The 15,078-nt window shown below is 45.0% G+C and overlaps 1 protein-coding gene across 3 annotated transcripts in view; it reads left to right on the plus strand.

Annotated features, from left to right (window-relative positions):
- The window catches only part of Mitf (transcription factor Mitf), a 70,745-nt gene that overhangs the window by 9,068 nt on the left and 46,599 nt on the right, over positions 1 to 15,078 (plus strand). Inside the window, exons 1-2 of one of the 3 annotated variants that reach the window (XM_025302663.1) lie at positions 1,169 to 1,818; positions 13,430 to 13,637. In XM_025302663.1, the coding sequence (XP_025158448.1) occupies positions 1,325 to 1,818; positions 13,430 to 13,637 (702 nt within the window). In that variant the 5' untranslated portion in view covers positions 1,169 to 1,324. Of the gene's footprint in view, positions 1 to 1,168; positions 1,819 to 13,429; positions 13,638 to 15,078 lie in introns of those variants that run through there. The other 2 variants (XM_025302662.1, XM_025302664.1) reach the window with 2 other exon arrangements.

A 15,078-nucleotide genomic window follows, 5' to 3' on the forward strand; every position in this document is an offset into this window, starting at 1 on the left:
AAGCTCAGACTTAGCGAGAGAGCAACGCGTAATAAATCTAAAAGGTCTAAGAGAATCTAATTTAGATAGGGAGCGCGGCAAGATCGCGATTGTGCAACAATGTCTTTTAAATGCCAACTGGAGCTCAAGTTTTTCTTTCATCACGGTACGCATTCACGGTTACGGAGTTACCGGACAGACAGTGCATCGTTAATCAGAGTTAGTCAAGCGAGACACGCGCATAATGATAAATTTGAGCTCGACGCGTGTGAATGCAAGTCGGCATCTGTTACCGCATCGGGAGGAAGGTGACGCATTTTTCATCCGCAGTCGAAGGAGGGACGAGGATAAGTGGCGGACGTGCCGGTGATTCCCCCGATAGTAGGCGCGAATACAGATATGAATATTGGAGTTGCGGAGAATTTTATTATCGTTTTTCCTCGCGCGAGCGATCTCACGTCCGTTCCCAGTAGCTTCAATCCCGACTATCTTCAATCCCGAGACATCTCAAATTACATCTTTAATGCGTAAAAAAGAAAATTAGATATGGAAGAATTTCTTTTTCATTTATCTCTCCTCGCAGTGCGACGTTCGGCATGAACGGACACATATATTTGTGTTTGCTCTAATAAAAAAGTAAAATTTGACAATATTTTTATGACAAGAAAAAATATATATTTTTATTTCTCATAGAAAAATAAGTTTTCCAATCGTTTGCTCGTGTTCGAATATATTTTGAGAGTAATCAAAGACCGCGCAAAAGGTCGTATTATCTTTCTAAACGCTCAATTGCGAAAATAATAGTTGCGGCATTTTACAACTTGGTTAACTCGGACAGAAATACCTCGGCGAGATTGTGATTTCGTACGCCAACTTGATCTTTCTCAAATGCCTCGATTATTTTCAATGAACGTCTTGCAGGATCAACGATCGCGCGCAACGTGCTTTGGGGAAATCCCACATCTGTGCACGTGTTACGGCAAAGCCGCGAGCGTTGGATCGTCATCTCGCGACGGGGCTATCGAATCGGATTGAAAATAAATGCGTGCGTGCGATGGGCGAGAGAGAGAGAGAGAGAGAGAGAGAGAGAGAGAGAGAGAGAGAGAGAGAGGGGGGGGGGAAGAGCCAAGAGAAGGATAGTGACAGACAGCAGGCGGCCGCTGTCCGTCTCGCGGTGGAGGAGAGCGAGAAGGATCCGCGTTTAGATCCGCGTCGTTTGCTGTTACCTGGCGCTTCGTCGCCGTCATCGTCGCCATCGCCGTCGTAGACGATGCTGCTCCGGTTTTAGTAGCGTCGCGACGCCCCGGGCCGGCCGATCTCGCGCGCGCGCGTTAAGTGTGACGCGATGCAAGGCGGCGCGTCCGAGGTCGCGCGACAGATTGTCGAGTTTGAGGAGTTGGTCTCGCGGTTGGACCGGATAAACGACGTCGTGCGACCATTGACGACAACGACGACGGCGACGACGACGGCGACGACGGCGACGACGACGACGGCGACGACGGCGACGACGACGACGACAACGACGTCGGCGACGTCGATGACGACGTCAACGTCGGTGCCGCCGACGTCGCCGTCGACACGGGCGTCGCATCTCGTCGCGACGACGACTCTGCCTTACGAACGTTTCGCCGATTCGCTTGGAAATCGTTCGCCCGTGGCTGATCGCAACGGCCAGCAGCAACAACGGGTGCGTGTGAACATCGGCATCGACGAGGATCTGCGGATGATCCTCGAGATGGACCCGTCGATCGTCGATCGGACACCCGTCCCGGTTACCTTGCCCGACAACTATCCCGCCGTACAAGCACAAGCACTGCGCGCCACACGACCGCAAGGCTGGTACTGCACCGATCGGCATTAATCCTCGGTGTCTCACGTTTGTGCGAGTCGTGGTTGTCGTTGTTGTTGTTGCTGTTGCGTTTGTCGCTATGTTTTAATCCGGTCTCTTGCCATCTCAACTTGCCGCTTCAACAGCTCTTGGTTTTATCTTCATAACTCTCTGAAGATACTCATACATACTCGTACTCTGCCACGTTGTGATGGTTATACGATTATACGACTTATAACCATTTCTTCCCTTTGTTCTCGATGCTATCATTTCGATTGTTCATCAAGTTTGTCCTAACATCGCCAGACACTCTATCACTGTCTGTAGATGCGATCTTAGAGAGCGATCGTTTGACTAATGCAGAAACTAAGAAATAGCGTAGCTATTTTGACACTTATATGCCGCGTGAATCAGACTGTGTATTCGTGCATCGACGATGCACGTGGTCGGAAGAGTGACGTGAGTATTTTGGCGTAGATTTTGCCCTCCATCTCCAATGAGAGAATCTCTTTCGGGTCTCTAATTGTTTCCCGCATTTTTCCGATTCAAACAGTTTTTGTATTTGCAAATGGCAAATATTTTTTCGTTAACAGGTATCGTTAGCCTGCGCACGCGCACGTGCACGTGCCTGCGTACGTGTGATGTGTTCGTCAAAGCTAAAATGTAAAATCTGTCTCTCTCTCTCTCTCTCTCTCTCTCTCTCTCTCTCTCTGCGTCGTGAATTTTGAGGAAAACATCGCGACGATATTTTTCCGTGAAAAATATGAGTTAAATTTATAGCCGGGATTTACACATTGTTATTCCTGGTTTACGAGTAAAATAATCCGTCAGAGTGAATACTTGCGAGCGAATCCGCGGCACAAATCACTTGTTCAATCCGTTTCCCCCCGGTTTACGCGGCCCCGCGTTTCGGCCGCGTTTACGCCGCCGTTAATCCCCGTTTTATAATCTATTGGCAATCGCGTATTGACTCCCGCGCTGCTCTCGCGACGAGCAGCCAGTCTTGCTGTTCGCGAGCTGCACTTGATCGTCGCGCGTCGTCTACGTCTACGACGGTCGTAAACACTACGTCCAAATTTAAACGTCCTTGCCGCAACTCACTGAACACGAATCACTCGTTCGTCTGACCCGGCTCGTCGGTCTCGTCTCGTCTCGGTATCGAGCGTGTTACCGGCCGATGCAAAGATGCAACCGTCAAGATTTCGTTGCGTCCGTTTCTAGAAGTGCGTCGAAGCATTAGCTGAGACGGGGGACAGACTCGCAATGTTGCGCAATTCCGTGAATGTTGACATCTTCTAGTAGTAGTCCTCGTGTGTAATTTCTTCGAGAAAAGCAACGTCGTAATTCGCGTTAAACGGAATCCGAATATCGCACGACAATAAATATATGTTAGCAGATATTTCAGGCTTCTTCATTGTCCGCTTGTCGGGACATGTCGCGATGAATTGTAGCAACTTGTTTGCCTTGAATTGAATTACGGATGTTTCTGCTCCCACGGAAGTTTTCTGCGATGTAATATCGGTGTTGTCGAGGAAGAATTGTCAATACCGTTAATTGCAAATCAATAATATACGAACACTTTGCATACATTATGTACAGAGAGAGACATTCGATGGAGGATTGTTCTCTTTATTTCGAATTATACGGTTTTTCTGTGGAGTAGTGTGGATACAAATGGAGCGTTCGCGGAAAATTATGTTTAATTTCTGCATGACTATACTCTCGTGCTAACGGTGTAGAAAATCGCTGATTAAGGTTTGATAATAATTCTGGAGTAATTAATTGCAACATTACTATCAGTAATATTACTACGATAAAGCATGAATAAAGCCGCTCTGATAATCGACAAAAACTCTATCGTGGCTGAATGCTCCGCGATGTTAAATTTAACACGTTGCATTTAACCGCGCCTGAGCCTGTCATAACGTAACATAAACATTGTATGCCGAAATTATCCGAATTTAACCCGTTCTCTCTCTCTCTCTCTCTCTCTCTCTCCCCCTCTCTCTCCCTCTCTCTCTCTCTCTCTCTCTCTCTCTCTCTCTCTCTCTCTCTCTCTCTCTCTCTCTCTCTCTCTCTCTCTCTACATGCGTTGGCGTAAACGACGTCGACGTTTCTCTCCCTCTTCTTCGATTCTCTCTCTCTCTCTCTCTCTCTCTCTCTCTCTCTCTCTCTCTCTTCATCGATTATTGGTATGCGTAAAATACATCGCGTAACGTAGTTTCACACAATCGCGCGTATACGTGTCATAAATATTCAAACAATTTCGTGCTGCCGGTGGCGGCGGCGGCGGCGGCGGTGGCCATTGAGGAAAAAGAGCGCAGGAGGAAAATTATGAGCGCCGCCGGTAGAAGTTGAAAATGAATATGGAAGCTTCGGAACATAGCCATTAATAGCCTCGTATAAATTAACCAATATTTTTCCTTTCACATAAAGGCTGAGAATGCAACGGCCGATTTGTCGCGCGCCGATATTCCGTGCGCACAAATTATCGAATACTTTTCGCTTCCGATCGAATCGCACGCGAGCGAACGCATCAATTCGATGCACGCGCAGGAACCGCGGTTGCCGAGCTAACGTAAACATCGAGATCCAGATTGGTGCGCGTCGGTTTTTCCATATGTGCGTTTCACACTGATGTTGGACCGGGTCCAGATCGTAACGCGTCGTGTCCTCCGCTCCGGGAACAAGTCGCGATTCTTCTTTAGTCGGAACTCGCGTTTTTAAGTCACTTATATATAGCAACGTGAACAATATATAACTAGCGACAATCGTAGCCAATGACTTCGCGAATTCCGACGCGGACGTATAGCGCTAATTCATTTATTTTTAGCGCTGGTTACAGTTTGTCATGTGTTATTTTTAGTCTCTCCGCAGTCGGCCGTGTACTAAAAGTACGTACAGAGTGAAAATACAATGAAACAATATTTTTCGAAGAAAAATCATGTTTCTCAACAATAACAATTTTCTCTTCCAGTGTTTGCCCGTTCACACACGATCACGATGAGATTAAAATTAATAAATGCAACTTTGATAAAGATAATAAATTAAAACGCGCCGACGTTTAATGTTGAATTAAATTATCGACGTTTATAAACAATATTGGTAGATTCTAGAATGCGACGTTTCATCATCCGCCCTCGTGTCGTATAATGTGTACTCTGTCGAAATCTATAAGACACTCTTCGCGTGTCCATTTCTGCTCTATGAATGTCAGAGATCTAATCATATCCCCCGACAGCTCGGTCTCGCTTAGTCGAGACTCGCGCTTTTAGCTCGTACATTTATCGACAACATAGTGATCACAGAGATAACTTACGGCTTCATAAATTTCAGCCTGCGCAAGTACGACTGTATAATTCACTTTTTTCGGTGATAACAGTTTGTTATGTTTGCGTAATTTGCGCATTAATTGTCGACACACCGGCGAACGATTCGTTTTCAAGGGGAGAAAATGATTTTCGTTGGCGATAAACTTGGGAGGAAATTAAATGATATTCGGCCGGACTGCGTAATTCATACGCGATTAAATTACACGGTTACTCCTCCGGCCATCTTTGCACCATAAATGTTAGCCTGACCGTATCACGAACAATTTCTCGCTAAATCGCTTTGTCGTACGGCTAATTACGTAGCGTGCGCGCGTGTCGGTCGCCGTTCGCACGACCTTGTTCCTGATTTTCGTCGGGGGCTTTCGATTACCTTCCCCCGGTTCCGCTACGGTAAGCGAGAATAGTAACGGTAACGGTAACGTCGCCTCCGTACTGTAACGTATCGGACAATCTCTCTCTCTCTCTCTCTCTCTCTCTCTCGCGTCCTTCTCTCCTCCTTCTCCTCCTCCTCCTCCTCCTCCTCGCTCCAGCTCCCGCATTTGCATAACCCGAATCCGTATCGCTTGATCGTCCGGCACGATCCACTGCTACCACGTGTTGGTGCACGTACGCGCCGAAGATTACGGTTGAGATTCCTGTACGGTCAACTTGCGTAATTTTCCGGCCAGCAAACTCCGCGTTTGCCCTCTGTACAAAGCTTGCGAAAGCGTAATCTCGCGCGAGAATGCCAAGCTTACGAGAACCGAGTGTGTCTCTCTCTCTCTCTCTCTCTCTCTCTCTCTCTCTCTCGCGCGCGCGCGCGCGCGCAAGGGAGGATTTGTAATCGATCGTGATCGCTTCGATTTCAACGAGGTACGGCAATCTCGTGAAACAGCTCCGAGTGAAGGATACATGTGTTCTTGTGGCGTTTCGAAACACGCACGGGCTGAATCGCACGGGGAAATCGGTGCGGTATATCGCGACATTGATTGATCTTAATGAAGCGTTAACGCTATATCCGTAAACGTCGATCCACCGTCGTAAACTTATCAGCTGTTGCTTCTTGTTTTTCTCTCTCTCTTTTTTTTTCTTTTTGTTTGTACGGGCTTACTCTTCGACAGACTCTTCGACGGCGTTGTAGTGAAGAAGAAACGATCCGCCAATAACGGCCGCGCCCCTCCCTCGTTCGCGATGACAATTAAAATCTCCTCGCTCGAATTAACGCGACACGCAATCGACGCAAATCGACACAAAGTGTTCCACGCGCGATTGTTTCGCCCGGCTGGAAGATTAACGATGGAAAATTTGTAATACCATAATCGGAAGGGTAGTGGTCATTTACCTCCAAGGCGTAGCGACCTAAGTGCACTTCGTTAGAAAGCTTCGTTACTGCGGATTAATCGACTGCGCTGTATAATTCAGGTCGACACGGAACGTTCCTTCGACCACTTCGACTCAGCATTGTTAATTGCAAGCTGCACTCTGAACTTTTACCATCGGTTCGTAGTACTATCTACACGACTTCGTTCAAGCTCTATTTCATTCTAACAATAAGTTATGCAAGATGGATGTCTCTTTCTCTCAAAACAACTAAAGCATATTTTCAGTCAGCCGCGATCGGTCGAAACCTTTTCAGTTCAGTTTAAAATTCAGCGTTAATATTTCACTTTTTTTCTACAAAAACACGCCAAAGAATTCGTCGGTGAAAATTTTCCGTTGACTCGCGTCATGTATATTTTTCCACCGGCTGTGGATTATTTTTTCATATCGTTCTTATTTTCATATCGTACGCTAAAGATATCGCAATGTTATTCGAAGCGCGAATAATATAATGATTCACGATATTCGCGAAGGAAGAGCGAACGTATGGAACAGGAGACAAGATATTGCGAGAAGAGCCGATTCGTATGAATGATGTGTCGATACGAGTCGCAAATTGGGATTTCATCTGTTCTGTCGTAGTATTGGTCGTTTTAATATTTCAAAAGGTCACTCGTATTTTAACATCATATTTCGAGTCTCTCGTCATCTTTTCTTTTCACCTCCCGCTCTTCCTCTTCTCTTTCCTCCTCGCCAGATCTCCCATCGTTCTTCTCTTTTGCTCCTTCGCGCCTTTTTCACGCAAACCAGATGAAGTTTCCCGACAAGTTTCTGTCGTCTCCCTGCCCCCATTTTCCGTAAATCGTTTTCCGCTGCCTGCTTATTACGATTATGATTGTTATTATCAGTCGACACTCTTGTGCTTTTGCATAAACCCGCAAACTTCCGCAGCGCGAGCGCGAGCGCGCGCGCGCGAGAGAGAGAGAGAGAGAGAGAGGCGTGATGAATGCGGGGCCAAAGGAATGGAATTTATTTCTAGCCGGTTTGTTTCGCGGACAGGCTCGTTCGCCGAATGTCTGTTATTAAATTCTACGTCAAGTGCTCGCGAGCAGCGATGAATATAAGGGTGGCGTGGCATTTAATATGACGTCAAACGTATCGAGGAAGAATCTCCATCTCATCCTCTCGTCTCACGCCCACTATTTCGACAGTATATAAAACACTCTCAGCCCGCAAGCTGAGAATCCTCTGTTTGAAAATTTATGAAATCTATGTAAACTATGTAAATCTCAAAATTTATGTAAACCAGCTAATACGTCGATGTATCAGTACATTCGAAACACTCATCTTTAGAAGCTGTAGAATATATAGAGATTAATTCGAGATTTTTGTTTTAAATAATCATGATACATTGTTTTCTCTTAAAGAGCCATTGAAGAACCAAAGAAAGAAGATCGCACGTTCGTTTGAAGATAGTTTGGAAACGCGGATAGATTCGTAACTATTATTGTTCCTCTTTGGCACAAATTCGCGTGTGCTCCTTAAGGGTTAATCCTCTCGTGCCGGAATATCGAATACCGAAGTAAATGGCTATTTGAATTTCACGATCGAGAGCCCATCCGCGACAATAATCTCCGTCACGACGATGAAATTCCGCGCACGTACGGCCTCGCTCGGCCGGCGCGGGCTGGCGTCTTACAATTAGGCGGGAGTGTACATTAATCCGAGCAAAGAAGCTGCTTTCCATATTATCGCGATTTACATCGGCTGTCTGACGGACGGCGCGCGGCTATATTTTCTCACTTAATTCATTTCGCGGGAATGAAGATAAAACTTTGGCGACGGCGAGCCACCGATTTTCTTTGAGACTAATGACATTAATACCGGCCGGCCTCTGCCTTCTAGGTCCCCTGTAATATCTGCCTGGCGATCCTTTGCTCCGGGACACTCAGTGGCGGACTTTTCAGGTGGCGCACGAAATGACTGCGCTCTATGCCTGGAAAAGAAAACTGATGAATATCGTCCCAAAGATCATTCATGCGCGCAGCAAAATTGCAAAAGTTTCTTCGTTTGCTGAGAAAACACAAGTGTCTCATAAATTGATCGTCACAGCCGTCGTTTCTTATATATATTAATATTCGTCTCCGCGAGATTTACTCGATCGCGCTGTGTTATCTTATTCGGTTTCATTAATTTATAATATCTTTAAAATGTTTATCTTTACGATAATTCTCAGCTCTGATATTGCTCCTTTGGCACGCGGGGCACCGTGTTCGCCGGATCCATCGGTGAGGATCCTCTTGCGGGAATCCTTGCTCGTCGCATATAGAGAGACAGTGAGTAAGAAGGAGGACCGGAGGGCTCGCGCACATTTGCATGAAGCTGCCATAAGCGATCCTCCGTCGCTCTTTATATAAGCACTAAATTCAGTATTACGGTCGCCCACCCCGCTAAGCGCGGCACACGTATAAAAGCCTCCGGCAAAAAGTGGCGATACGTACGTATGGACAGGAACTCGTGCGGGGTATTGCGCGGGCGGACTCGTACGTGACCTTGGAGAATTAATGGCATCCGACGTGTACCGTCGAAAATTATTTTCGGCCGTCCAATATCCAATATCGCGAGGAGAAATATATGGCCGCGCCGTGGCCACCTTCGATCTGCCGACTGTTTACAAAAAAGAAAAGAAAGAAAACCAAATTCCGGCTTGCCGTCGAAATCTTTTCGCGTCTGCATCTAGAATCGATCGATACCATTGCACTCTATCTCCAGATAATAACGCGAGGGTATTGAGGTAATGAAATTTAATTATAGCGCTATGTGAGAGTCACCATTCCACCTCTCCGATGATTAATTTGGAAATTAATCACGGGCTTCGGTTATTGCTGTGTATTTAGTGTATTATTATTTGTTTCAAGGTAATTGAATTGATTATCCTTTGAAAGAACACGACGAAGATTCTCTCTCCTCCAACTGTGCCCACTTTGTTTCAATGAAATAATTCATGAAAAGTAATTCTCTGAGAAATGTCCAGGTACAAGATAGCCTTTTGACAAGGAAGAAAAAGATATTTGTTCCTATCCGAAATTTTAGTTGGTGGATTGATCGACGATAACATATGATATTTACTTAAACATTTTTTCGATTGTACACTACAATGATACTCCAACGAGCCATTTATTTTTGTCGATCCCTGAAAGTTGTAAAGTTGGTAGTGGCGGTTCTTGTGATGGCGGATGATTAAATTTCTACTAAATGAGCTCGTTTAATTGGTTCTTAACTGTAGCGATTTAACTGTATCGATTTTCAATAGCAAGTTTCGTCTAGAGGTTGTATTAAATTTCCTAATTAATGACGTAACGAGCAACTGAAATTCGATGTAACAGCATGTCGAAGCAGTGCGAGAATACGCGCGCGGAATGAAACAGGCGCGCGTTTACGCGGCGCTCGATGCGCGGGTATACTCAACTTTCGCATTTCCCACCAAATATCAATACAACGATTATCCGGAGGGAACGAAACTATCCAATTCCATTTCAACTTTGGCCTTATCCGCGGAGAATTTTTCATCCGAAACTTTTCCAATCTTCCATCAGTATTTTCGTTCCTTTTCTTAATCTGACACACAGTCGCGAGTTTTCTGCCGAACTCAGCCAACACACAAGTAATACTCGATTTTTAAGTTCCGATCGCCACTCTCTGCCGACCGGTTGTTTCCTCGAATTTATTAAGTATGTCGGTATATCCGACGTTTACACCGATAATCGAAAACTTAATCGACTGTCGACGGGAAAATTCACCGTTCGCGCGCGGACGAACATGTCAACGTCTAACGTTTGATATTTAATAATTCGAACCAGGTCGAAATACTATATTATTTTGTCGTTGTATTTAATCTCGTGTTTTGACCTTTCTACGATATTTCTATAGGAATTAAACACTGTGACGAAAAAAAAAGAAATGTACATGCGATTTTTCTGCGATATTTCGTAACATAACGTAACATTTGAGAGCTGCACAATATGAAATATCACAAATTGTAGTTTTAGTTAATTTTAGCGAAACTTTACAAACATGTTGATGAGCAGGTTCATACTTCTTAAGACTAGGAGCGTTAAGAGAAAGAGGCAAAAGTCCGTCTTAGGCGATAGAAAAATTTGTAAGACGTTTTAATGGTCTCCGGGAAAGCCGGTGTTCTGATTAAATCGCCTTTCACGAACCAGCCGGTACTATTATAAAAGTTGTAACAGCTTTATTACGGCAGCTCGTAGCACGGCCGCACTCGGGCGCGCGCGCGCGCGGCTGAAAACGAAAGAATTTTTAATTTCGTAATCGCACAAAGACAGCTTTTGAGTTTAAGACTTTGGCGAATATTCAACGTTCTTCTTTGTAGACGTGAACGTCGCTTCGGCTCTTTTATCGCTTGTAAGACTGAATCTCAAATTCAAAGTTTGATCATTTAGTTGCCGTAAACAGTTATTTCTGAAGTTTCCTTATCGGTCGTCATCGGTTCTTCGCTTTAACGCTTGTGCAGGCAACGCGAGATGAGTCCATCGGGACGTTTGTAAAATTTCAGTTGAAGTTTCTTATCAAAGTAAATTTTTAGCATTTCTCTGCTCACACGCTGAAGGAAAAAAAATATCTTATTTAATTTTAGAGATAAATTGTATTCTTATCCATAATATGTTATAGCACTCATTACGAAAATGGTTTTTCTGACTATAATTATGTCACTATGCAAATACATTCACAAATTCCAAATGCCGTTTTTTCTTCAGTGCACGAGACGCGATGAAGAAATGCGCGATTTAACAAATGGCGGTACGCATTGTGGAGAGAGAGAGAGAGAGAGAGAGAGAGAGAGAGAGAGAGAGAGAGAGAGAGAGAGAGAGAGAGATCGTCTCGTACGACGGAAACTAATGCTCGATCCACATTGCGCAACCTCTCTATTTCGGTCTTCTTATGGCCAGATTTTGGCTTTGTTCCCGAATTGAGAATGTCCTTTAGCTGACGGCGAAATGAACGCCTCGCTTGCACACATGACGCTCGCGATGATACACTTACTCTTAACGTTAATAGCGCGAAGGCGAACGATTTCATTCGCGCGAGATCAATCACGCAGGTTAAGAAATTAAGACGATCGCGATCTCGAGCGTTTCCGCGCGCTCGTGAGACCCGTTGATACTTCGCAACGTTACTTTTCTTCCGATTGTTCGCTGTATTCGCGCGCGGGGCTTCAAAGAAAATTCAAAGAAAATCCTACTTGTTTCACTGGCTACCGATTTGCTATAAATTATGCGCGCTGAATTATACGGCCGTTCCGGCTATCCGCGAATTTGGGCGATTCCACGCGCGTTCTCGCGCGAATATCTCCGGAGCAGCAACGCTGCCAAGACTCGGTAATACCATCACTCGACTTTATGTCCGAATCATGGCACCATTAATTTCCTAACACCATTTTAGTAGGGCGGCCTGGACATTAATAAAGAGAGCCCCATGCCTAGATGCCTGAGCGAATCAACTTCGAGATGTCGTTTTCTCATCCTTTTTCTTTTCCGCACGCGCGCTCACGTATGATATTTGTGTCGATGCGTGGAATTTATTTTTTCACGCGTTGCCTGTTTGGAATATTCGTTTAATTGTAGGTTGTTGTTGCAGGTGAATACTGTACGATTCATTATGTTAATGGAGAGAGCTCGCATATTAACAGTCACGTTCCGTTTTAATCGGTAACTACTTTATTTACCGGATATCATTTGGGTCGTGCTCACCTTTGTAACATGCTTATTAAAACATATTTGCTTTTGATTGCCGCGATGAGTAATGCATTACAAATTTGAATCTTTTTGGAAAAATATTCATTTAAAAATGAACAAAGTTGCAGAGTCACTTTGTAAGTTTGATTTGCGAATTACACACTAATTTCACATGCTTTCATGTATTCAACTATTGCAAGGGAAGTAAACACGAATAACAATATGTTTGTAACATTGTAGGCTATTATGAATATTATACCGAGACAGACTTCTCGCCGTGGCGTTAGAATTTTCGTTCAATTTTTTCGACGAATTAGTTTGACGTTCCTCATCACAATGCGGCTTGACGCGAATTATGAGCGACGTGCCTATTAATGCGCTTATCGCGTCTCCCCATTAGTGTCATATCTACTCGGACGCCGTATATCGACCGACTCGCTTTACGGGATTCCTTGTTGTCGCCGCGAAGATAGTTGGATTCAATAGTGTTTGCGCTGCGAGATTAATTGGCGTCGTCTCGGACTTGGGACTCGATACACTCGCTCAACTGCTACGCCGAGTATTCGCGCATTTATCGACAAGGAACGCGCGATCGTTCTGTAACTGATCAAGCCTTGTCGAGAGAGAGAGAGAGAGAGAGAGAGAGAGAGAGACTCGATGCAACGTCACTTGCCTCGATCCGAAGCAACGAGAACACGAGCTCTCGCAGTCGTACACGCGTTACTTAAACGCTACTGAAATAATTACGTTCTAGATGAGAAATATTATCGGTCGAATCGACCGAATCTGGAATTGGACTTGATTGGACGGTCAATCACTAAGAAAGATTTGTTATAACACACATTCCTTCACATATTAGGGGAATACTTTCATTATGCTTACATCCATTGCTTGTTGCAAATGTAATTATCCATTCACTTTCAATCCAAGTTCAATCATTTGGATTTGATAGAGAGACGTGATAAGCCACGTCGCGCGGCCACCGTATGAATAATTTCTGTTATCAAACGCGAGATGACACGTGACTTGAGTTCTTGCCGATTAAAATTTCAGGTTGTTCAGGTTGTTACTTTTACAGTGATACGGCTGATTCGGCTCGTCCCGTTAACTTGCGCCCGTGTGCGAGATAAAGCGCGAATATAAATCGCGCGAAAGTGTACGCGCGCCGTGCCGCGCGGCGAGAAGGCGTCACGGTGGGATAAAGTCTTACGCGGAACGAAATATCGCTTTTTCAGCCCGCCGACGTTCAAAACAGCGACACCGACGTCGCGCACGCAATTGAAGCTGCAGCTGATGCGGGAGCAGCTGCATGAGCAGGAGAGGCGAGAGGCGGAATTCCGGCAGAGCTTGCAGCAGCACAGGCCAGCTGCCGCACCACCCAGGCCAGTGCCACCTACGCCATTGCCTACCATTGGCGTGGATGTGCCGCCGCAAGTATTGCAAGTATGTGCCCCGCTATTATCGTCTATCGCTTTGATTCGCATGCTCGGTGCTAAATTGTTCGAGGCTGCACTACACGAGCCCGTGAATATATTAATTGGATCGTTCAATCCTGAATGCGCAAGACGTTGTCTTCCAAAGTTGCATTGAATTTGCGAAACTGGATAAACTCAATTTCCGAGCGAGAGCACCCTGCTCTAATTATCAATTAATCATTAATTTATCGATTCGTCCCAACTTTCGCAGCCAAATTTTAGCTTCTCCCATTATTTGTGGACAAAAGAAACTATATACGTAGGCAATCTGAAAAGTTATCAATCTGACACGTACGTGGCATTAGAAACTGTCAAATTATAATTGTATTGGAAAGTGGCATCCCTGATGTAAACCCGTGTAAAATTTTATTCGATTTGTCAAGTCATTCGAGTAGTAGCACCAGTTGAAAAAGCTTTGTGCAAGATGAGTGCCGCATTTGCTAACAGTTGACCAAAAACGCATTCGAATGCGTATTTCTCAAGCATGTTTGGATCGTTTTAAGCAAAATAAAATGGATTTCAAGCGTCGTTTCATAACTGTTGATGAAACTTGGATACACCAGAGCGAAAAGAACCTTCCGGAGTCACACTTTAATGATGCTATTGAATTATTGGAAAAACTGGTTGGAATAAATGTATTGAAGTTTCAGGAGATTATATTGAAAAATAAAACATATTTCACGGCAAAAAAGATTTTCTTTCACTGTTAGGCCGAGAACTTTTCAGTCGATGCCCTCGTAGCCCTCGGATTTGACTCTGCTATAGTTTGCGTAACTCTGACATTTGGCTTTTTCTATCCGGGCCTTTTTTCCACCGCTGCTATTGCATCGTCGTTTATCATACGGCATAATTAATACGTTACGCTCCGAGAGCGCACGGTTACTTGCTTTTTCGCGCGTGCAGTCATCGCGTAACACTGTTATATTATGCGAGTACAAGAAAGGTAAAGGCACCTTGGGCGCTCGTCAACCGTCTCGACTTTCTTCTTTAATTTTCCATCGCGTAGCGTTGAAGCAAGGTTTCGTGTCAGATTCAGAAAGCGTGTCAGAGAGAGAGAGAGAGAGAGAGAGAGAGAGAGAGAGAGAGAGAGAGAGAGAGAGTGAGAGGGGGAGCGAGCGGGGGAGGAAGACTTTATGTTAGACTTCACGGTATAGCACCAAAGTATCCAAAGCCAAACGCGGGACGGTCTTCTCAGATAGAGCATTGTTCTCCGAGCAACGAAGGGTCAAGCATCCGGTTACCATCGTTTGCGTTTCCGTCGCTTAAGGCTCTGCATATATAGATATATAGATATTTCGGGGGTTGCAGCGTGCTCGGGCCGGATTGAGAGAGACGGGGGAGGAGGATGAGGAGAGAGAGAGAAGCGGCTGCTAAGATAACAATACCTTATAGTTTCGAGGTCCCAGCAG

The sequence above is a fragment of the Harpegnathos saltator genome, unplaced genomic scaffold (assembly GCF_003227715.2).
Source record: "Harpegnathos saltator strain DR-91 unplaced genomic scaffold, Hsal_v8.6 scaffold51, whole genome shotgun sequence".
Lineage (NCBI taxonomy): Eukaryota > Metazoa > Arthropoda > Insecta > Hymenoptera > Formicidae > Harpegnathos > Harpegnathos saltator.